The sequence below is a fragment of the Alosa sapidissima genome, chromosome 2 (genome assembly GCF_018492685.1).
Source record: "Alosa sapidissima isolate fAloSap1 chromosome 2, fAloSap1.pri, whole genome shotgun sequence".
Classification (NCBI taxonomy): domain Eukaryota; kingdom Metazoa; phylum Chordata; class Actinopteri; order Clupeiformes; family Clupeidae; genus Alosa; species Alosa sapidissima.
This window is the reverse complement of record NC_055958.1, coordinates 23,352,866-23,380,813: the sequence shown is the minus strand read 5'-3', so window position 1 is coordinate 23,380,813 and position 27,948 is coordinate 23,352,866. Positions and strand designations below refer to the sequence as shown.

General features: G+C 41.7%; 1 protein-coding gene across 2 annotated transcripts; it reads left to right on the top strand.

Moving 5' to 3' along the window:
- The first annotated feature begins 727 nt into the window (after positions 1 to 727).
- On the top strand, positions 728 to 17,020 carry LOC121698402 (high affinity choline transporter 1). Of its 2 annotated transcripts, XR_006026760.1 has the most exons (10): positions 728 to 863; positions 1,405 to 1,633; positions 2,216 to 2,329; positions 2,637 to 2,792; positions 3,128 to 3,276; positions 3,586 to 3,729; positions 3,978 to 4,131; positions 4,871 to 5,088; positions 5,639 to 6,540; positions 16,939 to 17,020. XR_006026760.1 is itself a non-coding variant. In XM_042080488.1 (9 exons), exons 2-9 carry the CDS (start codon positions 1,453 to 1,455, stop codon positions 6,287 to 6,289), a joined length of 1,767 nt encoding a protein of 588 aa, XP_041936422.1. In that variant the 5' UTR covers positions 728 to 863; positions 1,405 to 1,452; the 3' UTR covers positions 6,290 to 6,632. The 2 variants fall into 2 exon arrangements, 1 of the variants encoding a protein (XP_041936422.1); XM_042080488.1 differs by lacking the exon at positions 16,939 to 17,020 and having other exon boundaries at positions 5,639 to 6,632.
- Positions 17,021 to 27,948: the final 10,928 nt, after the last annotated feature.

Below are 27,948 nucleotides of genomic sequence, written 5' to 3'. Positions count from 1 at the left end.
TATATATATATATATATATATATGTGCCAGGATTTAATAAGGAAGGCAATTTGTGTGACTGCATGAACTCAAGCGCTACTGCTGACAGCTTTTAGTGTTTCAGAACTTCAGCACCACGGACAGAGGAGGCGTTTGGAGAGTACTCCTAGTATCTCTCTGGGTAGGCTATACTGGTTTGTCTCCAAATTACTTATCCCACCATGTCTATACGGAAAACAGCAATTAAAACCATTACAGTAAGCAACCATTGCAGCAATAGCCTTACTTTCTAAAGGACAGAGGAGGCGTTTGGAGAGTACTCCTGCCTAGGTATCTCTCTGGGTAGGCGACACTGGTTTGTCTCCAAATGACTTATCCCACCATGTCTATACGGAAAATAGCAATTAAAACCATTTACAGTAAGCAACCATTGCAGCCATAGCCTTACTTTCTAAAGTAGCCTATCATTTGGGAAATTAAGGGGAAATACCAGCAATCATTACACTCACAACACTATTGAACATATGTGTAGCCTTTATGAGAATGCAGCAAAATAGTGAATTTTGTGAATTTGCATTGCATTTGTTGTTAATTAGCCCATTCTTTCCAAACATTCCCTCAATATCAATAGACTACCCTCAAAAATCTGTTTGGACTGACAGCCTTATTCATAAGGAGACCTTCATTCCCATCTCTCTGACGTTCATCTTCCTCAGACCTCTGACGAAAACAACTCCCTTAAAAGACACTGTTAGGAAATACGCACGCTTCCCCTGGATTTTTCTTTGGATTACTCCCCGTCAGATTTCTCTCCAAGGGAAACTAAACAGACTTCTGTTTTCAAAATAATTTGAGGACGTTCGTCAATACAGTCTTTTACACAGGTAGGATACTTCTTGGGTTTGAAAAGTGGCATTTGGAGGGTCGCCGAGCTAACTTTGCATACATCCTGTAAATCTTAAGTGGATCTACCATAGCCTATAGTCTACAATTATGTTGTTTGAGAGGTCATAGAGGTGTTTAAGAAGAAAAAACAATTATGAAGTAGCATCAAATACAAAGCGCGCTTCATTTTCGCGCTTCACGGAGTTACCAGGACAGCCTACTGATTTGTATTGTACACACAGACAGGGAAGAAGTATAACTTCGTTATTAGCCTTAGGTCTCAGAGAACCTTTATTGCAACTATGTAAAATAATCAGGTAGCCTACGTCTCGTTTGATAGGCAATAGCCTACTCTGAATAGGACAGAGAAGAGTCATCAGTTGGTTGATGGATGGTCAATGGGGGGGGGTCAAAAGATTGTCATACATAAACACATAAAGTGTTTAATTTAATCTTCCATATACTACATTTTTATCCTGACACAAGTTAGCTGGTGGCTTCTACTGCCTTCTCACACTCCAAGTTCCACTCATTCGTCAGGTCTCAATGAACATCAAGTCGTCCGGCAGAGTCTGATCCAGCTAGAGGATGGCCATCCACGCAGAAGGACTGGTGGCAATTGTTATCTTCTATCTGCTGATCCTGGCTGTAGGGATATGGGCAGCGTGGAAAAACAAAAATGCCGGCGGGGAAGGTGTAGACCAAAGCGAGACTATAATGGTCGGTGGAAGGGACATTGGATTGTTTGTTGGTGGATTCACCATGACTGGTAAGTGCAGATGTTTCTATGTGCGTCTGTCTCTTCTATACTTAATTATAATTTGTGCAATAAGACAAACAGCGAATGAAAGCGAAAACTATCTAACTTGTATGTCTTTGAGGTATAAAGTAACCTGTTAATGCAGAAGTGTGTGTGTGTGTATAAGTGTGTGCGAGAGAGATACGAGATTTACTTTGTAATAAGCCATACAGTTTAAATAGTCACTTTTTCTTCCTTTTTTGAAATCATGTTCTTGTTTCATTCTATAGAAACAAGCAAAAAAATGTGTGTGTGTGGTGGGGTGGGGGGTGGGGTCATGAGACAAGGCTATATGTTAAATTCTGCAAGCTGTTGTACATGGGCTATGGGTTGACATCATATAAGTGGTTAATCAATTATTCATTTAGATTTAGAGGTAGATTTATGACGCTACTTTAGTTGGAATACTGTATAACATTTGGTAAGCTTTTGTTGGTAGCATTTTAAATGCTTCATGTTACATGGACACATTGGATATAAATAAAAACTAGAAATAGAAGGTTTAAAGGTTAAAAGTAGTAATAAAACATTACTGGCTTGCATATTTTCCAGCAACCTGGGTCGGAGGAGGCTATATCAATGGTACCGCTGAATATGTGTATTTGCCTGGATTTGGACTGGCCTGGGCACAGGCGCCGTTTGGATATGCACTCAGCTTGGTTGTAGGTATGATACACAGAGCGGAAAGGAAAATGCACCATGTCTGGTTATGGCAAGCTTATGATTTCTCACAGAATCTTTTAAACTGTTAAGATATATCAGTGGGTAGGCCTACCATTTTGACCATTTTACTGAGTAAGAGCATTTACAAATTTTACCAATAATTTTAAACGCAATAGTGCAATCAGAAATATTCTCTTTCACATTTTCTGTTTGGCCTGTGAGTTAGTTCAGTTCAGTTTTGTAGATGTGGCACATGCTTGGTCTGTATATATTAGTATACATGTATGTCATACTGTTAATCTTGTCATAGGTGGCCTATTCTTTGCCAAGCCCATGCGTTCCAGAGGATATGTGACTATGCTGGATCCCTTTCAGCAGATCTATGGGAAAAGAATGGGTGGACTGCTCTTTATTCCCGCTCTCATGGGAGAGATTTTCTGGTCAGCCGCCATTCTCTCAGCTCTGGGTAGGTTGCAGTGATCCCTGTTCTTCATGATGAAATTCATTTATTGCAGTACTGTAGTTCTCTGACTTGTCCAAATAATCTATATTATATAAATATATCATCTAAAATATATTTTATTATTAAATTATCACAGATTGAATCATTTTTTATTGTTCTTCATGCTTTTGCAGTGACTGATTTTGCAGCCCCCACATGACCTTGCATAGGCAAGCGGGCACTAAAGCAAATTAAATAGAACAGACACAAATATGTCTTTACCATTTGTATTTTACTAGTTACAGTTTAGATACATATTTTATTATTTAACAATGAATATGTCCTTTCTCCCCCTCCAGGAGCCACACTGAGTGTAATCGTAGATATCAACATCAATATGTCTGTCATGATCTCAGCACTCATTGCAATCTTCTACACTTTGGTTGGAGGACTGTATTCTGTGGCGTACACAGATGTTGTTCAGCTCTTTTGTATATTTGTTGGCTTGGTGAGTACACATTTGTGTTTGTGACTGAATCATATCAAAATGTTGATACTCTCAACCTTTACGTTTTTACAAAGAAGTGTTTTAGGGTTGCTGTTTGATATTGATTGATTACATTTCGCTTGCTGTTCATCAAAAGATCATAGAGCTAGACAACATTGTGATAGAGTCAAAAGTTTCGCTTGTGTTTTAGTTAGCTCTTATTGGACACACATAGAATACATAATACTATGTTATTATACATATAGAAACACAAAAGTTTTGGATTTGTGGAGATGTTTTTTTTTTAATTTTCATGTGGGCTCTTTACAGTGGATCAGTGTGCCTTTTGCTCTCTCAAATCCTGCTGTGTCAAGCATTGCTGTCACTGCGGTTGAGAAAGTTCACCAAGAACCATGGCTTGGCAGCATTAAACCCTCTGAAGGGTGGATGTGGATGGACAACTTTTGCCTTTTGGTAAATAATCACCCATATACTCACTGTAATAAAATAAATCATTTCCAATGTTTTTATCATTCCTGTGATTGACACAATGTGCCTTCTTGTTTCTAGATGTTGGGGGGTATTCCTTGGCAGGTGTATTTTATCATTCCTGTGTGATTGACACAATGTGCCTTCTTGTTTCTAGATGTTGGGGGGTATTCCTTGGCAGGTGTATTTTATCATTCCTGTGTGATTGACACAATGTGCCTTCTTGTTTCTAGATGTTGGGGGGTATTCCTTGGCAGGTGTATTTTCAGCGGGTTCTCTCTGCCTCCTCAGCTACCTATGCCCAAGTCCTTTCATTCCTTGCTGCCTTTGGCTGCATTGTTATGGCCATACCCTCAGTTCTAATTGGAGCAATAGGGGCCTCCACAGGTAAACCAGCCTATGGAGTGGCATATTCATCAATCAAAGTACAACATGTATAACACAAAAACACTGTTTCCCTACTTTGTAACTACTACTTTTGAGTCTTTTGTCAAGTATCATCTATAGTCTCTAATGTCTAAATGATCACAACATCTATGTGTTGTGATGTTTATGTAGCCTACTGATTTGATGATCATGATGATTTCCACTGAGAAAAGTTTGTTTTAAAGCATGTTTTTGATATACAACAGTAAGCCCGGGAGGGGTCCCTCCAGTTTCTTGGATAGATTTTAAATGACTTAAGATCTTAAGGAAACAGATATGACTCAGGCTTGTAAACGACAACAGATGGCTCCTGTCATCCATTATTGAAGAGCACTCATTTAACTGGGAATTTTGTGAATATTGCATCTGAGGGGGTTTAATTAATTTTGTTTATCTCGAAAGCATTAAAAAACATAGTTAATCAGTGACAGTTTATGATGTTGTTTGAGAGCAAAAACCAGTCATGCTGACAAAAATACTTCACGGATGAGCAGAAAGAATTTTCAATCATGGTCTGATAGAGCGTTATTGTACATGTCTCCTACTAAGCAACCTGTCTAATTTCTTAGAGCAAACTTAGATAAATATAAAGAAAATAAATATTATGTTGTTTGTGTATGCATGTATTGCTTAGGTCTGACAATGTCTCTAATGAAGCCATAATAGCTCCGTAAAAGGTCCTCATCCTATTCCTTCACAGATTGGAACCAGACTGCATATGGCTCTGTCTCCCCCAAGGATAATGAGCAGTCAGACATGATCCTGCCTATCGTGCTCCAGTATCTGTGCCCCCCCTACATATCCTTCTTCGGCTTAGGGGCAGTGTCAGCAGCCGTGATGTCTTCAGCTGACTCTTCCATTCTTTCAGCTAGTTCCATGTTTGCCCGAAACATCTACCAGCTTGCTTTTCGCCAATCGGTAAGTCCTATGTAGATACTATGGAGCCAGTGTAGCCTATATAACAATGCTGATAATTCTCCTCGTTTTGCTCAACTGCTCCTCCCTCTCAGAAACCCAGTAATACTAGTACCACAATTAGTGAAGGATCGCTTATAATGGCTTATGCTCTCAGTCTGATCAGTGACAGCTTATGACACTGACACCAATGTTTTGTTTATTATATTAGCTGTGAAAATGGCAGCTATGTATTATGCCAAACATATCACTACATATACATACATTTTTCTGAGAATTTTCAGACTGAATCAGTACCTGGTCTCAAGAATTGTGAATTAAATGAAGATGGTGCGGCTGTACTTCTGTAATTATCAACATAATGAAAGCTGAACCAGATAAGGTTTTAGTTATAGACAAACAGATCTAGACTGGTGGTACTAAGAGAGTGAGAACAAAACATTCTCATGATGCATGTTAGCATGCATTGCAAATATTGATATGAAGATATTGTTTTTTCTTATTATTCTCACTGTTCATTCTCTTGGTCTTCCTCACCACTGTCGTCCTGCAGGCTTCAGACCGTGAGATCATCTGGGTGATGAGGATCACCATCTTTGTCTTTGGAGCTTTAGCAACAGCAATGGCCCTGCTTACCGGCACAGTGTACGGCTTATGGTACCTGAGCTCGGACCTGGTCTACGTGATCATCTTCCCTCAGCTCCTCAGTGTGCTGTTTGTGAAAGGCACTAACACATATGGCTCTGTGGCTGGTTACATCTTTGGCCTTGTGCTGCGCATTGGAGGTGGAGAGCCATACCTTAAGCTCCCCCCTTTCATCTGTTATCCAGGCTGCTTCGTAGAGCAGAAGACACACCGGCTTACCATGGAGGTTGAATATATCACCGTTCAAAAATTTCCCTTCAAGACTGTGTCAATGGTCGCTTCCTTCTTGGGTAATGTGGCTTTCTCATACCTCGCCAAGTATCTCTTCGAAAGTGGGACACTGTCACCAAAGTATGACTTCTTGGATGGTGTCCTCTCAAAGCACAGCACAGAGATCATGGATAAAACTACTCTGGTGGGCAATGACAATATCATCCTGTCAGAGATGGCCCCAGTCAAGCCCCGTCTCAGCATGTCATTGGCGGGAACATTCACGAACAAAGAGGCTCTCAGTGATGATGGAGACTCCAGCCCAGAATCCAACAATGAACATGACTAAAAAATTCCCTTTGGCTGTGAGCTCCACTCAAGCAGCACTACATTAGCTGTCCTGTGTTGACTTTATATTTTTTGTGCATAGATGTTGTGCCATTTTTTGTTGTTGTTGCTGTAGCTGCTTATTTCCACATGCTCTTTTCTAATAAGTGAGATGTAAGAAGAAACCTTGCCACAGGAAGATAATATAAAGGAATGAAAACAATGTTTAACAAAGTGGGAATTCATCTGCTTTCATGTGAGATCCACTTTTGGGTATGTACAATTCCTTTTTCATGTTTGTCTCATTTGGCTTAGTATTGTCCTACTAGATGGAGCAATAATATTTTGATAGCGATTATATTGTATACTGTGTAAATAATTTGTATTTTAAATTTTATGAATTCCTTTACTCTTTAAGAGTAACAGTTAATAGAAAGTAGAATTATTTTTAAAATATGTTTCAAACATTATGTTACGTTTTGAGCAAGTAATCGACATATGCTGTGGTACTTTAGGAATAATAACTGGTATGTAATATACCAAATCAGTGTTTTCACTGAAAAGCCAATGATTAAATGATCTTCTCATGTGCCAAATTGAATCCCTTTCCCTGATGAAGACATTTATTGGTGCAAAGATTGTTTGCTGGTGGCTGTATTTGCTACAAAGACCTTTTACATTCAAGGCCTTTGCTTTATTGCTGTAGCAAGATCATGCAGCCTCTGTACAGATGAAGATCCATACACAACCTGATGCTATTCATGATGTACATGATACATGGTGTTTGGATATTTCACTGCATTCTTGGAAGTGATGCTATTGCTGGTCTCAACAGTGTCAGGCACAAAAAAGGGTCTCCACTCGGATAGCCCACCAATAACAATCAAGATCTACAATCCAATAACAATCAAGAGGTTTTATTAGGAGTTAGGCCAGGGCTGGTTATTCTCATGGCTGGCATTAGTCAGTTTGGGGTAATTCTGAAAGTAAGCCAAATGTTTGGTAGATATGATGGATGACTATCCACAATGAGGCATACCATTAAAATAAAGCATCACCCAAATCAGTTTGAAACATGATACATTTATTGAATACTTAAATTAAGACTAAGGGAAGTCTGAGAAAATGTATCCAGAAGTGCAATTTTGTGGGTTTGATGTTGTGGAATCATGTGTTTCTGTATTCTGACATCAGTGTTGTCATTCTTTCCTCAGTGTGTAGTTGGTGAGATACGACCTTAGTACATAATGATTAATTGCCTTAATTTTGTTCTGTTTGGGACTTAGCCTGATTGTATGTGTCAGTAAGTGTATCAGGCAAACTGTTTAGACTTGAATGTGAATGTACATCCTCCTGTTGAGCATAGAGAGCTAATCAAAAAGAAAAAAATTTGTGTTAAATGTCAACGTAAAATTATAACTAAAAAAAAAACTGTAATGTCACATAAAACATAACCTGCCAGTTCATCTACTGGCAAAGTATCTATGGTAATTCGATGTGATGGCAATGTATATTTTTGTGTGATAAAAAAATATAAAAGAGGAAGTATATGCACAGGTTAAATACTTTTTAACCTGCCATTTCTTTTCTCTATTTGAATATATTTTTCTTGTTAGTAGTCAAAGAACAGCTATAAGTCATGGAAATATATTTATTTATGCTATGTCAACAAATTATATAGTGAAAGAAAGATGTGGGATAAATGGAATAAACTATGTTATTTAAGATGTTGGTTGCCTGTCTGTTGTTAGTAGAAGATGCCAGTAGCCTACAGAAAAAAATATTCTAGTTACAAAATAAATTCTTGGTTTTATCCTTTTACATAAACTTAAAATTATCCTGTGCTCTATCAATACAACTTAGACAGAAAGAAGTGAAGCTATCAGCTGTCACATAGCACCCTTTGTCTGTATGGAGGGGATGCCATCCATTATATGTCAGTTATTGTGTGTGAACCCCTGACTTCTAATGTGGGCGTGATTGACAAGTTTGACAGTTGCCAGGGTTATTAAATTCTGAGGCCTCCTCTGATTGATGGTGCTCTGCAGGTGCACGGCCTGAGATTAAACTCTTCACCAGCCAATCAACTCTCCCTTGACAGCACATGCAGCAAAACAAAAACAACAGAACATCCTGGTCAGTTCTGCTTGTTTTAACCCCCAACTCTTTGCTCTAGACAATTCTAACATGAAGATTATCCCCTCCTTTCCATCCTTGCACAACCTCATGGCACAATCATAGATAACAGCACTCCTGACTAGCTGCTCTTGTACAATGCACCATATGCACTGGTAATAGAGAGAGATTTTACTAACAGCAAACATACATTTTTTCATGTCATTGACTACATGTTTGATGTGACTAGAAGCTTTCCTCTCAGTGCACTTCCTCATCCCAAATCTGTGAGGATCTGTGCTGTGACCCCATATTCTATCGGTTTCATCATCAATATAATCTCATTTACAACAGACTCAGACACTTTTATCATTGTAACAACATTTGGTTATACTTTACTTGAAGCTATCTACATAAGAGTGACATGACACATAGTCATAAACACTATAAACAAATCATAAACGTTTATGACATAACGCTTCTGTCACTCGCTTCTGTCAAGTGTCATTTGGTTTTTGTCATGACAAGTTAGGATTAGTGTTAGTTAGGATCAAGTAAAGTGTTACCCAACATTTTAATGGATTTTCAGACTTGCAGTATTTTTAGGCTTTTTGGGGTGCTACCACTTTCATATTGTGAAGTGCACTGGTTGATCTTCTGGGGAAAGTGTTTTCATTCCAGCGTGAGTGTAAACATCCTGAGGTTCTGCCTTTGGGCTTCCGATATCATTCGATGAGTTCTCCCTGAAGTTAGTCTGTGTTTGATGTGATGGTGGCTGTATTTCCAACACCTTCTCCAAGCTCCCGATAGTTCCTCCACTCCACTAATGACACCCTCATGGAAAGACATGGGAATTAACAACATATTTGTACCCTTTTGGACTGCCTATAAGCCCATTTTCTGGAGTCATGCACATTTATTCATTTTATTATTATGGGTACTCATTAGCAGTCAGCTGTGGTTAACTTAGTGACTATAAGTATGTTCCACGTGTTTGTAATCTGAATTTGAATATTTGTCATGCTGTGAGGCATATGACATCTGAACATCACATAATTGAATGGAAGACTGAATGTAGACATACAAACACCATAAAACAGAATGTAAGACTGCAGTGCTCCCAGCTATGCTTGGAAACATTCTTTACCTTTCACATGAGAAACACCCTTCCCATGCCTATAGTACAATGTGTTGTACCTATATTATCAGGATTGATGGTGTTTTTCAACCAGCAGATGGAAAATGCTGATGTAATGTTGCCTGGGATACTTCCAGTGCTCTAAGTGCTCATTTTAAGTGGTTTGTTGGATGAAGGGATATTTTCTAACAGTGCTCCATTAGCTTTTGTGATTAATTGGCTGCTGGCAATGAAAACAGTATCCTATTCCCACCCAGAAACATCCTTCCAAACTTCATCCTTTGCCATGTTTAAATACATTTCATACAATATTAGTCTAAGCTATGTGGCAATCCATTACTGTGCATTTTTTCACTTGTGTACATCAAGACTTTCTTTTAAAGGCTATATTGTAAGCACATAAATCAAGATTCCACTATCACCTGCAGCTTTGGAGACATGCAACACAGGGGTAGGTTTGCGTGATATACCTGAGTGTTAGGCTAGAGAGTGTCTGCACTTCTGTGCACTCCCCATTGTTCACAAGTGTTATTATTTTACGGGGCCAACAAATAGCTGCCTGGTGTCAGGATGAAAATTGTGTGTGGGTTAGTTACAGGAAGCCAAAGCCTTCCTTTTTCAGCCCTAGGCACAGTCTGAGTTTATTAGCAAGAGTGCTCACAGACAAGAACATAAATAATGGTGGGATTTATTGCGGCTGGAGCTGCCGGTTTGGAAAGCTGAACAGACACTTTGTGTAGCAGTCAGGAAATGGACACTAGCTTCAGAAGATCAGTTGCCTACACCAGCAAAGATGTCCATCCCCTTCTTCTCCTGTTGCATGATGTTGCCATCTCTTTTGAACTGAGATGAAGCTTTATGTCGCATACAGCAGTGTTGATTGTTCCAGAGAGCCCGATGCTCTCCTGTGCTCTCCAAACATGCCCTTTGTCTTTCATTTTTAATATGCCAGCAAACACATGAATGTTCCTTTAAAGGGACACCAGGCGAGCCTGAGTGCTTTTTTCTCTACGAAGCTCCCCCTATAGTCTGTGCATGTCGATACGCGTGCGAGCCCTCGCTCGGTCTGAAGCTCTTTTCCTTTTCCTTTCCATCTTCTGTCAAGGGTTTTAGCTGCTTCTTCGCCGGCTCTGCCATTATAAATTTGCAACAATCGCTAGCCGGGTTTCGTTAGCCTGCCTCTGTGCTGGGAATGCAGGATGTAAACTGATCCTGCTTCTCGCGATGTCTGAGACTTTGTAAGACTGAAGGTCGCGGGTAGGATACACCGAATTTGCAAGCAAGATATTCTTCCTATAGGCAGTAGGGGCGGGTGAGAAAGTCTTCATTCGCCCTGTAACGAGTCATTTAACCATATACTGACTTACGAAGATTATTAATTAACACGAAAACGTTGCCTGGTGTCCCTTTAAGGGTAGTAAAATTGAGGCTTGCTACAGATGAATTGTTGTTTCTGATATGATTTGCTATATTCAGTACAAAACAGTATTAGAAAATGAGCACCAGACAGCTAAAATGCCATGCAGGGTCCTTAGGTTTCTACCATCTTAGTATAACATCTCCATGCCCATAACCTTAGAGGGCATGAACCGTATACATCTCCATGCCCATAACCTTAGAGGGCATGAACAGTAGACAGTACCATTGTCTATCAAATGCGTCTGTAGCTCATAGCCGCTTCGGTGTGTCGCATAGACGTCGTCATCATCTTGCTGTCCCCCCTGATTGGTTCCTTCGTTGAGGTGAAAATCAGGTCCATGGAATCCATGCTGTCTCCTGCCAGAGGGGAGTGACCAGGGTGAGAGGGGTCTGCAGCAATATCCTTGGCAGTGGTAGCAGATTCTATGATGGTAAAGTAGAAGTGCACTATCATCAACTTTGGCAGGTTAAATTTCCTCGACTGCCGCAAGAAGTACATCCTCTGGTGTGCTTTTTTGATGAGGGAGCTGATGTTCAAAGTCAAAGTCAAAGTCAAAGTCAAAGTCTGCTTTATTGTCAATTTCTTCACATGTCAAGACATACAAAGAGATAGAAATTGCGTTTCCTACTATCCCACGGTGGAGACAAGACATATTTTACCAATTAGGTCCACAGACAAACATAACATTCAAGTAAACAATATAAAAAGTAAAAATAAGAAGGCACATACAATGAAGAAATAAGTGCAGTAAAATTTGGTAGAAATTGTGCAATTGTGCATACAGTAGACAGTCAATATAATAGTGCAAAAGTCAGGCCAATAAATGGCTGAGGTAGTTTTGTTTGACCTAAGTATGCAAGTGGCATAGTGGTGCAAGTTATGTAAGAGCAGCAGAAGTGTGTTCAGAAGTGTTCAGGACAACAGGACAACAACAACAAGTTGCAAGTGTGCAAGTGTACAAGTGGAGTAGTGCAAGTGGAGTAGTGCAAGGCAGCCATTTTGGGTCTAAAAGTCCAGGATGTTATGTAGCTGAGGGTGGAGGGGGGAGAGGGGGGAGAGAGTTCAGGATCCTAACAGCCTGGTGTATGAAGCTGTTGGTGAGTCTGGTGGTGCGGGAGCGCAGGCTTCTGTACCTCTTCCCAGAGGGCAGTAGATCAAACAAATTGTGAGCGGGGTGACTTGCATCACTCACAATTTTGGTCGCCTTGCGGGTGAGGTGGGAGGTGTAAATGTCCTTCAGGGAGGGGAGAGAAGCACCAATAATCCTTCCAGCTGTGTTCACTATGCGCTGCAGGGCTTTCCTGTTGTATTCAGTGCAGCTTCCGCCCCACACAGCGATACAGCTGGAGAGGATGCTCTCAATGGTGCCTTGGTAGAATGTGGTCATGATGGCTGGTGGAGCACTTGCTCGCCTGAGTTTCCGCAGGAAGTACAGGCGGCGCTGAGCTTTCTTTGCCAGTGATGCAGTGTTGGTGGTCCAGGAGAGGTCTTCACTGATGTGCACCCCCAGGAATTTGGTGCTGCTCACTCTCTCCACCACAGCACCGTCAATGGTCAGTGGCAGGTGTTGGGTGTGACCTCTACGGAAGTCAACAACAATCTCCTTGGTCTTGCTGACGTTCAGCAGGAGGTTGTTGTCCCTGCACCACGTACCAGGCTATCAGTGAACAACAGATGGCACACCCAGACGGTTTCACCATCTTCGCTGGAGATTTTAACCATGCAGACCTTAAAACTGTTTTTCCAAAGCTACACCAGCATGTTGATTTTCCAACAAGAGGAGACAACATCCTGGACTTGGTCTACACTACACACAAAGGAGCATACAAAGCCACCCCCCTCCCCCACATTGGACTTTCTGACCATATCACTGTTATGCTAATGCCCGCATACAGACAAAGAGTGAAAGCAAACAAACCGGTTCGCAAGCAGGTAAAAGTGTGGCCTGAGGGAGCCTCTGATGCTCTTCAAGACTGCTTTGACATAACAGACTGGGAAATGTTTAAGCAGGCAGCCACTTACAACAATCAGACAGACATAGAGGAGTACACAGACACTGTAACCTCTTACATCACCAAGTGCATTGATGATGTGACCCACACAAAAGACATCATCACTCGGGCTAACTGGAAGCCATGGCTGACAGGGGATGTCCTCAGGCTGCTGAGGGCCAGAGACAAAGCCTACAGAGCTGGGGATGAAGCTGGCATGAGAACAGCGAGAGCCAACCTGTCCCGTGGCATCAAGGAAGCAAAAAAGGAATACACTCACAAGATAACCACCCACTTCAAAGACAGCAGGAACGCACAAAGCCTATGGCAGGGCATTCAGGCCATCACGGACTACAAGCCCGCGCCACAGAGCCGTGAGAGCAACATCCCTCTGCTCAACAATCTGAACCGTTTCTTTGCTCGCTTTGAAGCACAAAACAGCACTTGCCCACAGAAGACCCCTCCCCCTCCACACGAGCAGCCCCTGTGCCTCTCTGCCGACAGCGTGAAGAGGACACTTGCTGCTATCAACACCCGTAAGGCAGCAGGCCCAGACAACATCCCAGGTCGTGCGCTGAAGGACTGCGCTGAGGAGCTTAAGGATGTCTTCACAGACATCTTTAACACTTCCCTGAAGCAAGCCATCGTCCCATCATGTTTCAAAGCTGCCACCATCATACCTGTGCCGAAGAAAACTGCTCCATCCTGCTTCAATGACTACCGCCCCGTGGCACTGACACCCATCATCATGAAGTGCTTTGAGCGGCTTGTCATGTCACACATCAAATCCATTCTCCCCCCCACCCTGGACCCCTTCCAGTTTGCATACCGAGCCAAACGGTCCACAGAGGATGCAATCTGCTCTGCCCTCCACCCAGCCCTCACCCACCTGGAAAAAAGAGACTCATATGTGAGATTGCTGTTTGACTCAGTACCTACCTCTGCAACTGGCTACTTGACTTCCTCTGTCAGAGGCCTCAAGTAGTACGTGTTGGCAACAATATCTCAAGCAGCATCACACTGAGCACGGGGGCCCCCCAAGGCTGCGTGCTCAGTCCGCTGCTCTTCACCCTGCTGACGCATGACTGCACTGCAACCTACAGCAACAACCACATAGTGAAATTTGCTGACGACACAACTCTGGTGGGTCTCATCACCAAGGGCGACGAGACTCAATACAGGTTGGAGGTCGAGGTCGATGTTATGCTCCCACTTCAGATCATGAGGTTCCCAGGAAGTGGTAGGACTCCACAGTGTTCACTGGGGACTCATGGAGTAGGATGGAGGCTAGTGAGGCTGGATTTCTCCTGAAGTCCACAACTATCTCCACAGTTTTGGCAGCATTCAGCTCTAGATTGTTGTCACTGCACCAGGTTAACAGACTGTCAATCTCTCTCCTATAGGCAGACTCATCTCCTCCAGAGATAAGTCCAATGAGGGTGGTGTCATCCGCAAACTACAGTATGGGAGCTTGACAGACTTGTGACTGGAGGTGCAGCGGTTCGTGTACAGGGAGAAGAGCAGGGGAGAAAGAAGCCTTGCAGGGCACCAGTGCTGATTGTTTGATGATCTGAGACATGCCTGCCCATTCTCACACGTTGCTTCCTGTCAGATAGGAAGTCAATAATCCACCTGCAGGTGGGATCAGGCACATTCAGCTGGGAGAACCTGTCCTGCAACCTAGCCGGGATGATGGTGTTGAAGGCCGAACTAAAGTCCACAAAGAGTTCCTGGCATAGGTGCGTGCACACTCCAAGTGCTGGAGGATGAAGTGTAGTGCCATGTTGACTGCATCATCCACAGACCTATTAGCTCTGTAGGCAAATTGCAGGGGATCCAGGTGGGGATCGGTGATGGATTTGAGATAGGACAGCACGAGGCACTCAAATGACTTCATGACCACAGAGGTCAAGGCCACAGGTCTGTGGATATTGAGGCCTGTGATCTTTGAATTTCTTAGGACAGGGATGATGGTGGAGGTTTTGAAGCAGACTGGTACTGGCATGTCTCCAACAAGGTGTTGAACATTGATTAAATGTAGAATGTCTTAACTTTGACAGCCCAAGCTGACAAACCACTGTTTCAGACCTGACAGTAGTGCAATTGGTTAGGAGGCGAAGAATGTCATGTTTCAGATACTGTGCAGCAAACAGTGTGGCACAGGAGACTGGGTGAACAGGTTGCAGCCTGGGGTGGATTAGACTGTTTGTATGGAATCCACAGGAGAATTTCCCAATTCATGCGCTGTGTATTGGCAACTGTGTTTCCCCTCCAAATGTGTCAACTGTCATGAAATTATGACAGGCCTCCTGAGCAACATCAGAAAACCAGGCAGGTTGTCAGAGAAATACTTCATTAGACTCGGTCCACTCATCACGTACACACACACACACACACACACACACACACACACACACACACACACACACACACACACACACACATACACACACACACACACACACACATTCATACATACACAACAGATCAAAAACTATCACAAAAGTACAAGACCATAATGCATGGAAGACACAGTAATTTCAGCCTATTCAAATGGTAAATTGCAGGAGATATATATGGCTACATTTATTCCAATTATGCATATGAATGTGTGTGTGTGTGTGTGTGTGTGTGTGTGTGTGTGTGTGTGTGTGTGTGTGTGTGTGTGTGCATGTGTTTGCGTGTGTGCATGTGTGTGTGTGTGTGTGTGTGTGTGTGTGTGTGTGTGTGTGTGTGTGCGTGCGTGTGCTTATGTTTATGTTTATGTTAGTGAAGGATGATCTAATTCAGAGCTGTTTTTGAGCCTTGGTCTGCTTCCATGGTTACTCTTGCCATTGATCTAATCAAGTCTAAAGTAGACAATTGAGCCCTTAATAGCACTGATGTGTCTCCGCAGGGGAGGAGGGATGCCCCGCTGCAGACTGCCCACCACTGACCACCTGCTGTTCCAATGATTCCCTGCCCTCAGTGACCATTTACATGGTGTGGCTTTAATCAACTCAAGAGCCCTCAAAGGAGGCTGCACTCTGCTTCCTTTCCCCCACCCTTCCCCTCACCAGCCTCCACACGCCCCCATTGTCCCCACCCACACATCTAGCTCAGCACCATCTGCCAACCAATTCATGTGGCTAACAGTGCCCAACTTGGGGTAAAATACAGTGTGTGTAAACATACAGTATATGCACCACATGTATGGATGAGGATGGAGCTGAAGTTGTGGGGAGAAAACTGTAATGTCAATAATGGTATGGGAGTTCTACCAGAGAGAATGATTAGGTCAAATACTAAACCTGCCACTGAGGAGCCCTTCTACTCAGTGTTGATGAGGTGAATATGACATTTGCTTGTGCTGGTTAATTATCCCTGGTCCCGGAAGCCACTGAACTCATGTTCAGTCATTGTAATGTACATAACTCAACAGAAATTCTCAATTTATATAAATAAGATACATTTTATTAGATTATACTCCCAGTATTTCAAGGGTGTAATGTAGAGTAAGCTGATATGATCTAAGATGATATTATATGGATTACTATTACATGACTCCAATCAATTAACATATACTGTATACCAACACATGTATTATATTGCAGATCATATATTCACAATTCAGTACTCTACATACGTTTGAATGGTGATTTGACAGTAACTTGCACCAAACACATTGTTTTCCCAATAGTAAGTTGGTATACACCTGTTGGCCCACAGCTGTTCACCTGATATTAATGGGATGGTTGATGTTACCTCTACTCCAGTGCACTCCCTTACCGGGCAGACTCATCCCTGGCAGGATCATCTGTCTTGTTAACAAACCTCTGCCAACGTCCCCTCATGGTGTCCCGTTAATGCTTTACGAGAGTGTCATTTTAAAATGACACATGGTGCGGCAGGATTTAGCTGGGCAATATCGTCCGAGACGGGTAGCCGCTGAAGAGGCGGCAGCCGGCAGTGATGGATCGGTGGCTGCTGACCGTCGCCGGTTATTTATTTGATTATTTTTTCCGCAGGTTTACATCCCCAATGAATCAGGGGGAGGGGCCGGGGGCCTGACAGCACCAGATCAGCCACATGCTGTCAGGCTGCTGCCGGGGGCCCGGAAATTGAGCTGACACAGCTGGGACGACTGGTCACAGCGGCCTGTCAATACCAAAGCCCCTGTGTCAGGGAAAGAAGGAATGAGTGTGCTGCACACGACCTGGAGCAGTCCAGTGCAGAAGGCCAGTGGTCAAAGGTGAGCTCGCTTCTTCTGACATGCCGACTGTCATGAGCCATAGAGCATACTATTCTCATGGTGCTGAGGATCATGGAAAGCTCCCAACTTTGTCTGTACTAAGTTGCTTAGCCTGTATTATATAAATATTTACATACTGACTTCTTGCTAACTATGTAAATGGTTGGAAATCTTCATCTACAAGCCACGATTTTGAATTGGGAATTGGTTGTTTGTCCTTTTCTTGTCATTTTTTTACACTGAGATATTGCTCATATCAGAGAAAACACTGTGCAAAGAGCGCTGTCAGGCACACGGACTGTGGCCACTAGAAGCTGACCTCAGATGTTACTGCAGTCCTAAAGCTGCCTCTCAGCCCAGCTCAGTTCATTGAGGGTGCAGATGCTACCCTAGTGCTCATTTCGCATGGAGCCCAATAAATCTCATTGAGGAGACAGCTGTCTAGGAACGAGGCAGACAATGCCTAGAAAAAAGAACACTTTTTCAAGTGTCCCTGCCCAGTAAGAATATGCTTTATTATAAACATCATAACTTGCCAGATATTTTTGGCAAGGTCACGTTTTCAAGGGCATACAAGCTAGTTGCATTCTCCTCTGAATAACTGTAACCAGAGACTGTGATTTTTATCAATATTGATAACGTCAATCATTATGTTTGTGTTCATGGAAAGAATGCTTACTTTTAGATGTATTAAATTTTCCACATTCCAGTTACTCCAGGAGGCCAAACTGGTACTACGTGTAGACTGGGTGTTTGTGTATATTAATATTTCATTTACAGCTGCTGAGGAACATCAGGGTTCCTGGCGAGACCCTCAGTCCCACAGCTAATTCCTAATTGATTAGATGCATGGGGTTATTAATTAATTAATGAGTGCAATTGAGTCGAATAACACAAGTGCTAATTATTGACTATATTTCCTCAGGAGGAGGAAGCATCCCACCCCAGTGGTATTGTACTATTCTTGTAGTTGGTTAACATAACCGAGAGCGGTTTTTACTTGCTCTGGACTCTTCTAGAAACAAATTATATTCATTATTTTACTATAACATTTATAATATGTTTCAGAAATATCTTCATTGTCACCAGCCCTCTTGACCTGTTATTTTCCATAGGGACAAACAATATGGACATTAGTTTGGCATTAGATGTACTCATGTCTTGTATGACTACTATTACCATTTTTGTTTTATTGTTTAAGTTGTGTACTGTGCAAAGTTGTCTAAACATGAGCTGTACCACATATGAATGTTGCTATAAGAAGTGTTGTTGTTATTATTATTATTATACTATTAGAGACTGCACTATTCAATTTGTCTAGGATTGTAGTATTTCCATCAGGACACACATCCAGGTGTAGTCTTTCTTCTCACAAAGAGGTCTTAAAGGGGTGGTTCAGGATTTTGGACATAAGACCTTATTTCCAAGTAAGCAAGTGTGATATTTATCAGTGGAGACAGTTTTCAGCACGTTTCATCCAGTCCGTCTAATTGCAGAGTTCGCAGGTGCTAGGCTAGCGCAAGTCAACGGTATGTGCTAGCCTGCCACTAAAGACAGTCTTACCCACTCCAAAGTACACCTGAGGCAAATTCCAGACAATCGATGTAAATGTCTGTGTTGATAGAATAGTGTAAGAAATACAACTACCCTTGCATCGCGTTGCAATAGTTATACTTTGGTCCCTAAAGTTGTTAGTAGTCATTTTGCAACTCAGTGGCGGACTGATATTACCAAGGCTACTACTAGGTATCCCCATTGGAGTGCGCTTTACTGTTTACTTTTCGGCGCAGTACTACTAACCAGAGCAAGTATAATTCCGCCGCTGCTAAGAAACTAGTCCCTCAAAATGTAATGCGATCGTTGAAATGCAAGGATAGAATAACGTTAGAAATAACACTGTCAATACAGACATTTACATCGATAGTCTGGCGTTATAATTTATTTGCCTCGGGTGTAAGACTGTAGTGGAGTAAGACTGTGGGTAAGACTGTCTTTAGTGGCAGGCTAGCACATACCGTTGACTTGCGCTAGCCTAGCACCTGCGAACTCTGCAATTAGAAGGACTGGATGAAACGTGTTGAAAACGGTCTCCACTGATAAATATCACACTTGCTTACTTGGAAATGAGGTCCTATGTCCAAAATCCTGAACCACCCCTTTAAGGCTCTTATTGCATTTGAACTAGATTGAGGCCACCACAATGAATGCCATCACAGGGAATAAAAAATGAATTTAAATTATTCAGTACCTTACATTTACTTGTGACATTTTTTCTTTCAACATAAAAGAGTATTGATTAAACTGCTTCTAATTCCAAACCTAGGCCGGCAGGCAGGATTGGGAATAGTTATGTGTTCCTTCAGTGATGCCCCTCTCCATCCCCCTCCCCTTAATGTAATTGCTCAGCGTTTGAATAGTGAGTGCAAGAGAAAGGTTGCAGAATGGTGAATGTACCTCACTGCTTGCACACCCATGTCTACATGGGTCTATGATTCATCCCTTCCATTTATATCAATACAGGAAGCCACAGTCGCAAATTAGATTGGTGCGCTGAGCAGGGGGAATAATTTAATATAATACTGGCAAACCCATTTATTCCCTTGTGCATCATAGTGGGACACCTTCCAGACTGGCTAAAGAGCAAATGCAGAGGAATGGCAGTTAGTGAATATCAGAAACAGCAATCTGACGTGTGCCGAGTGCTGTTCATATAAGGGAATTGATATATAAAATATTTCGAACCCTACAGTCACAGAATAATAATCACAAATATAATGTTATAAATAATAATAACAACAAAGAGCAGTGTAGTCTTACTTCCCACCATAATTATCCATGCCTGACATGGTTTTCGGCCATCTCTTGGCTGCTGATTTGTAGATGGGTGAGTGCTGTCATGCAGCAGAGCATGAGAGGCCTGCTGTTTCTATCCACTAAGTGGCCATTTTCTCCAGTCCTTAGACACCGAACCTTGGGAACAGCAATAAGAGTTAAATTGGTGTCATTCAGGCATGTCAGTGATGTTATGGCATTGGCCACATATGGGTGGATTCTAGACTGTGGGGGATGAAATGAAATATTTTAATTGCAGGCATATTGATTTTTATTGTCAATATTTGTGCATTCACTGAAAACAAAGATAAGATTTAGTGTTGCTATTTGATTTTGTATAAATCTTTTCAATTTGTGTGAAACAACAGCTATTTTCAGCTTTTTTTTTTTGAGGCCATCACCAAAACCTGCAAATGATGTCTTCGTCAGATGAGTTTTCAGTGCGACGCTGCAAAAAAAAAAACCTTATTGGTCAGAGTGGTGGTGAGCAAATGTTTGCAGTAACTCATATCTCCATATTCATTTCATTACCGTAAGTGAGAGAGGGCGAATATGAAGGACATCGATTCCCAAATGAAATAGTGCTCTGCTGGGCGGGGCACTCAAGCTGCCAGCCATTAAGCGTGAGCCTCATTCATAGAAGTCACGATTCACTTCCACCCACATACTGATGTCATCTCCTGTGCCGTACTCGCTTGGGTCTGGAGGCGCATTGCATCAGCACAAGCTCCTCAAAGATGGTGGATGCTGTGCAGTCACTCAGTGTACTACCACAAAATGAAATTGGTTTTCCAAGAGAATCTGGAGGGCCATTTGTTTCTGAGGGCGAAGGGACAGCACAAGACAAACAAATCAATACTGATATCTTTAAGCTTGTAACCAGCCACTGATATATTATTGATGGTTGAGTCATTGAATTAAATTTAGGCTTCACACAGCACTTTCTGTATCACAGGCCCCTCAAGGGCCTCTTCCACAATGGGAATCCTGCCTCTCATGCCAGCCAGTGAAGTCTGAACTATGCCATATGTGGCACAATGCAGGCGATTATAAATACAGATCTGAGAGCAGTCCAGCTACAGTATGTATAGGAACACTATGGCCTTTATTCTCTATTTGTTTGTCTCTCTTCCACATGACATCAAAAGGAATTTGAGGGTGTTATGAAAACTAGTTATCTAAAAAATATACCTCATGCCTGTAAGTATTGCAGTGTTCAGGATTTGTACTGTTGCTTGATAAACAAGGGAATTGTAGTAAGCTGGGCTGGGACAATTGTAGGTCATGATAGTGCTTGAAAGCCCTTGAGTCGATGGCCAAACATTTGTATCACCAGTGCAAGGTCAACAAACCCAATATTATTGTCACTGTGACTTGAGAGATTATGGTTGCACAGCAATCTCTGGTAAGTCAGAGTGATAAAGCAACCGATAGTTTAAGTTACACATTAGCACATTCCCAGGGACCATCAGTCCTACAATAGGTCATATAAATTCACTGTGATGTAATTAGGTATAAGAGATAAAGCATCAGCAATGTAAACCGAGATTGATGATTTGTATTTCAATTAGAAAATAGTTGTTTCGTAGGTATATATGGCAATATTTGTATCTCTAGGTTGCTGTGACGACACAGACATAATATTTGGTGATTATTTGATTACTTGACAATGCAGAATAATTGCTTAGCCTACTTGCTTAAATCTTACTTATGACTGATGACTTGTGCCTGCAAACTGTGAGTGCTGATTTGGCAACCTGGAGAAACCCTGACAGTGACCCACATGACAGTGTTATAACAAAGTGTGACCCTGTTAATGTGTGTCAATGGAAAAGGATGGTGAGGAAATACATATGATGGATACAAATCATTATTAAGGCGTTTGAGAAATACATTTTGAAATCAACTGCATATGATTTAGTGAAGCGACTCCAGAAAAAAGAAGCTGGTTTTATTGATGTTATTTTCTAATATCAGTGATTTAACCACTATGTTTCTCATACAGTAAACATCTTAGTGCAAAATGGCACACTTTAATTCACTGACAGAAAGCTACCTTGATTAACTCTTTCTCTTCCCTTCAGTTCAGTATCTATTTCTCCCTTCCTGTGAATTTAACCTCTGGGCAGTATTTCCATGTGTGCATTGTCTTATAAAAATGATTTAGGAGACCCTGTCCAATCTGGAGTGTGGACTCCTCTTTCCTCGCTTGATGCGACTCAGCACAAGGCCTCCGGGCGGAGAGGGAGCAATCTCACTAATGGAGCCATTTGTATTCCATGCTCCTCACAGTGAGGCGCAAGTGAGCAATGCCCTTTAATTGCTCAGATAAAGATTGAATAAGCTGCTTTCTTAGCTAAATGGGTGCCGCAATGATCCATCTCAATAGCATTTGATGTGTTCTTTAGCTATCCACCACATTGCTCCATGCAAATCAGTGGACTATACAGTAAATAATGAAAAATATGAGAAAGAGCTGCTCCAATTGCTTGTTATTCTGACCAGTCATGGTGGTAATGGTCAGTGAGACAGGTAACTGTACTTTAGACACAGCCCATAAAGCCATGGATCATTTATTTGTCTTTGCTAAATGCCCGCAACCCTAGCTCATATATGGTGCAGCGCTCCACCCAGTGAACGCTGCAGAGGAAGCGAGGCGGGCTTTACGAGGGCTGCTTTCTTGGCTCATACTGAACCTGTGCCAGCAGCTCCATTAGCTTTGATTGAAGGTGAGGCAGTGCAGATTAAACCCTGAGTGAAGGTGAAGAGTCTTCCAGTGAGCTCATCAGACGCCAAGAGTTATGGGCCCATCGGACATTCTCCCTCCACCACTGCATTGATTGGGAAGAGAGGCTATAAGACACACCGATGGAGGCGGTATTTCACACACCATCCAGCTGTCAGTGGCCAGTGTGGGGAGACATTGCAGACGATGGCAAATGCCCACCGTCCTCACACAAGAGACAGGTGAAATTTAAAAATGTAATCAGCCATGTACGAAGCATCCTTTTCTTCGTCTAAAAGAGTGACAAGTCAATGTGTCACATGACAAAGAGTCTCTTCAGGATCACCAGTCTACATGTTCTAAGGTTTCCTTTTCGCTGACAAACAGAAGCCTGCTGCCAGAATGATGTTCAAATGTAAATTGAAAAACAGCGTCACTGTTTGTGTGTGTGCTTGCGTGTGTGTTTTGTTTTTTATTTATATTATATATAGAGGTTCCAAAGCAGAAAGTGTAGACAGACTGACATATTTGTATTCCTTACCAAATATGAGTTAAAACTCCACACAAAAAATGAACCTGGCCAAGACAGTGATGTGTAACAAAGCGTAGGCACCTCCTCCCTTTCTGACATCACCCTGATCCATGGTGCCATAAAGCACCTTTAAAGGGCAGATTGTTTCACTTGCAGTAAACAAGTAAGTAAGCCCTTTTCTATATTGCTGCATATAGTCTTGAAGTAACTAGGCCTCCACATCAGCTATGAATCCAATTAATTAAGTTGAATGATTTCCCCATGTCAAAATGATTTTTCATATATCGCTTTTTAAAGTTGTCATGTCATATTACCGTGTTGATATAAGGTATCTATTCTATTCAGTGTGTTGCGCACTAAGGCAGTGCTGTGAATCGTCCCTGCCATAAGAGAAAAGGAGGCAAGTCAAAGAGGTGGTTCCTCCTGGTTTTTAATGAGGGTTGGTGGATAATGGCTGCAGAAACAGGCTCTGTCTGGCTGGCTAATGAAGAGGATCTCCCTGCCCGACAGCTCTACTGTGCTATTCCTTCATTTACCTGACAGACTCCAAACATCTACTGGAGTAATCAAATAATGTTACGCTGAAGCACCGCAGACACCCACTGGACTGATATGGATGATTAGCAGTTACCAAGCCTTCCTGCTCAAATATATCTGTAATGTTTTATTTAGAAAGGGTGGAGCTTGGTGCGTATCACTTAAATATATGTTGTACATATGTTAAATCATTTTCTTTTTAGTTTTTATTTTGATTCATTTTCTGGCATGTTACTCAGGGTATCTGTTTGGTCTAGAGTAGACCAGTCTCTGGCTCTGTTGCTGTTTCTCTCTTACTGATCATACAGTACATCAACCAAGCACCCAGAGTGAAATCAGACACTTCATGAAATGAAATCATGGCTGTTTGGGGACACTTCTTTGGCTCCCGCTCAAACCAGCACTTTAAAGAGTCAGCTTAACAGAGATCCATTGGGTGATCGAAAGTGAAAACACACACACACACACACACACACACACACACACACACACACACACACACACACACACAAAGGCACACACACACACACACACACACACACAAAGGCACACAGGCGCACTGCATGACTGTGACACTTCACAGTCCTGTCAAACCTTGTAGAGTCACCAAAGCCAAGGAGGGAGTGGGACAAAAGGCTCCAGTATGTTTTGGGCTACATGTGTATAAAGAACATTGAGGGATTCTCAGGTGAACGTAACGTATGAATGCAAAAACAAGTTCATTTTGATTGTTTAGGCTATTCATTGAACGATGCGTTTTGCTGTTGCTTCGTCAAGTTCACTCCTGCCGTCAAAAGGAGTGAACCTGCCGACGCAACAGCAAAATGCGTCATTCACGCCAATAAAATAATCAGCAAGATATACCAGTGTGCGGTGATTTTTAAATTTTTTTGATGGATTCATTTTTATTATTTGATAGGTTTTTTTTTTTATTAAATATTGACATTTTAACATAAGCATCTACCAAAAACCTATAAATTACAGTAGAGTGAATTCCCAAATTATCACTCTTGCATGTAACCCCAATAGACACCATATACATTTCTATTCTATTTCTGTCATTTTAGTGCAATGACACCTAATACTTAACAAACCATTGTGCAAATTTGTTTACTGAAAACAAATATTGTCCTTCCTGAGATGCATGCAATCACTCAGGTTGATAACAAGTGATTGCAAGGACTGTAGTTATGATTAAGCAGGTCAAGCAAAAATGTCAATGACCTTCTGTGAATCCAGCAGGGGTCCAGTGCTTCAGACCTGGGGAAGGTGAGGGTGGGGCTGGGTAGTGGGGGTTCTTGGTACCATGCTGTGTGGATGTACTGATTGGACTATCTTACACTCAAGAGACTCAAGTCTGCGAGAGCAACAAACACAGTTAGGGGTGAATGGCCCTAATTTTATTTACTGTAAAATAATTTCTACAAATTACAGTGATTGAGTGTTCTCTCAAATCTCTCTAGGGATTTGGACCTTTCATAAACTCTTCAGTGTTTTATGCACGTTGTTATACACATTGTACTTGTGCATATATTATATTATATTATATTATATTATATTATATTATATTATATTACATTATAATTTGTCTTCTTCATAGGCTACATCAGTTAATATCAAGTAGTCTTTCAAAATACACCATGATCAGCAAGCCGTTGTGGACCAATCAAACTCATTTTCTTTTTTATAGCCAAATAGCTGCACTAATGATTGTGAAGAACGTGGAGAAGGAAGGGTGAAGCATGTCCAACTTGGTTGATCAGAGTGTGTCATTTATTACTTTTCAATCAAACATTTTGTCAGCTGCATTACATGCAAGCTTCTCCTGCTGACCGATGTCTAAGAGTCGGGAGAGAAAAATAAGTGCAATGTCTGGCCAGCTCTTGAGGGCTGCAGACAAACTCCCCTGATGGATGGGCTCCTATGACCCAGGCACACATGCTGTGGCAACAGTCAACTTTATGGATGAACCCCACTACCTCTGCGTAAGAACCGACACCCCATCTGAGCATCCAAGCATGACCAAGAAACCCTCGCTTGTCAAAAGAGGAGTGGGCCGCAGAGGATCTGTCAGGGTGCCTTTTCTGTCTGATGTCAAAACAGACACACTCAGTATTCAACAAGAAAGATTCTGCATATGATGAATAACTCATTTGTGTGTTTAAGGAAACACCTGTTAATTTAATTGGACTTATTTATCAAAATAAATTAATCAAAATTATTTATGAAATATTATATTTAGGTGCTTTGATCTGTATTGTGAACATGCCTTAGAAGACAGATAAAAGGAGGACTGCTGATGACCTGCTGGGAAGAACAAATGCTGTTTTTATTCAATGAAAAAGTCATTTGTGACCATGTTGCATAGTGCTTATGTCTCAGAGACATAGAGCACAGACACTTTTGTAGTATCTGGTGGCTTTCGTTTTTATGGTACTATTAATAATTATATGATACAAGAAGATGTAGGCTATTTAAGATTAGCAAATAATTAAAGTCTACAGTGATCTCTCTCTCTCTCTCTGTATCTCTCTCAATTCAATTCATGTTAACTTTATTTGCATAATAAATATTGTTTTTATATATTTATTACATTTATTTTGCAGCAGAACAGATGCAGAATAAATGGTAAATGGTATATATACCCCCCCCCCCCCCCACACACACACACACACACACATTTTACAGCCTTTAACTTTAACTGCCCAACAGGCTTTTTGGGGTCTTGATCCCCATTTCAAAAGCAATTTCATATCTACCTAGTCAATCTCTATGTTCTCATCTAAAACCTGAGATGATTAAAACCCCAGTGTTTGCATGTCATAAGGTAATGGAACACCTGTGTCATGGCCAGCCATGCATGATAGGCTGGTTTTCCTTTTATTGTGAAATGGAAGAATAGAAGCAAGAAAATCTATATAGATACTGTATATTGCCACACAACAAAGTTGGTGGTAATTGTTTACCGAAAGTAGCCTAGCTCAAGCCAAAGAGGGAGACAGATTTGCTGGCAATTCTGCACTTATTCATCAATCATCTGTTTTCATAATTGTTTGATATTGCTAATACAGTGTATCCTCATCTGTTACTACAAATGGTCTGAAGAGGAGAATTTTTAAACATCTTTAGACCAAATAGAAGCCGATTTGAAGATGCAAAGTTGAGAGGAGAACGTGGCTGCTTCATGGAAGTCATGAGAGCCAGGCTCAGACCAAAGAGAACACGACGGAGAACCAAGAATAATAGGATTTGTTATAAGTCTGCCATAAAGATCAAGTCAGAGAAATAGAGAAACCTGAAGAAACAACTGTCATCTGGCCTGAACACCAGGTTGACCAAGAGAAACCACTCAGCTAATGTGGACACTGCTGAGAGAAGAGTGCAGAAGTCTTCTCTGCAGGCTTTTCAAGTGAGGCGTAAGCCACACGGGTGCTCCAGAGAACCTGGGGACAAAACATCATGGATGATCTAAACATGTAGGACACTCAGGCTGGACAGGATCTTCGGCCTACTGAACCAGCCATGTGAGAAGGCGAATATGGAGGATAGGCTCTGGCTGAGGAGGATCTTCAGCCTGCTGAACCAATGAGAAGGCAAATATGGAGGATAGGCTCTGGCTGAGGAGGATCTTCAGCCTGCTGAACCAATGAGAAGGCAAATATGGAGGATAGACTCTGGCTGAGGAGGATCTTCAGCCTGCTGAACCAATGAGAAGGCAAATATGGAGGATTTGGACAGTTTAGCTTTTATGGGCATAGCATTGACCATAAACTGCTTATTCATATCCACACCTTTTTTCAACCTTTTTCTAACAGGCTGGGTTTTAGGCCTACTGTATATGGCCAGATGTGGCAGGAAATGATAGAACAAGATGGTCCTGTGCTTTGCAGCAACATGCCCATGATAAAATGTAAATAAATGTTTTTAGTTATACCAAGTACAACTACATTTTTAATGGAGATCTTCATTGAAGTTATCTTGTAGGGTTCAACAGGAAACCAGTACTTTGGTCATCTGCCATTGTTATTAAATGTCCATAAATTGTGTAAGCTGATGCTGATATTGAGAAAATATGTTGAATGTTGCTGCATGTTTGACTCAAGTGTTGTTGTTGTTGTTGTTGTCCTCACAGCTGGCCCTGGCCCCAGTTACCATTTCCC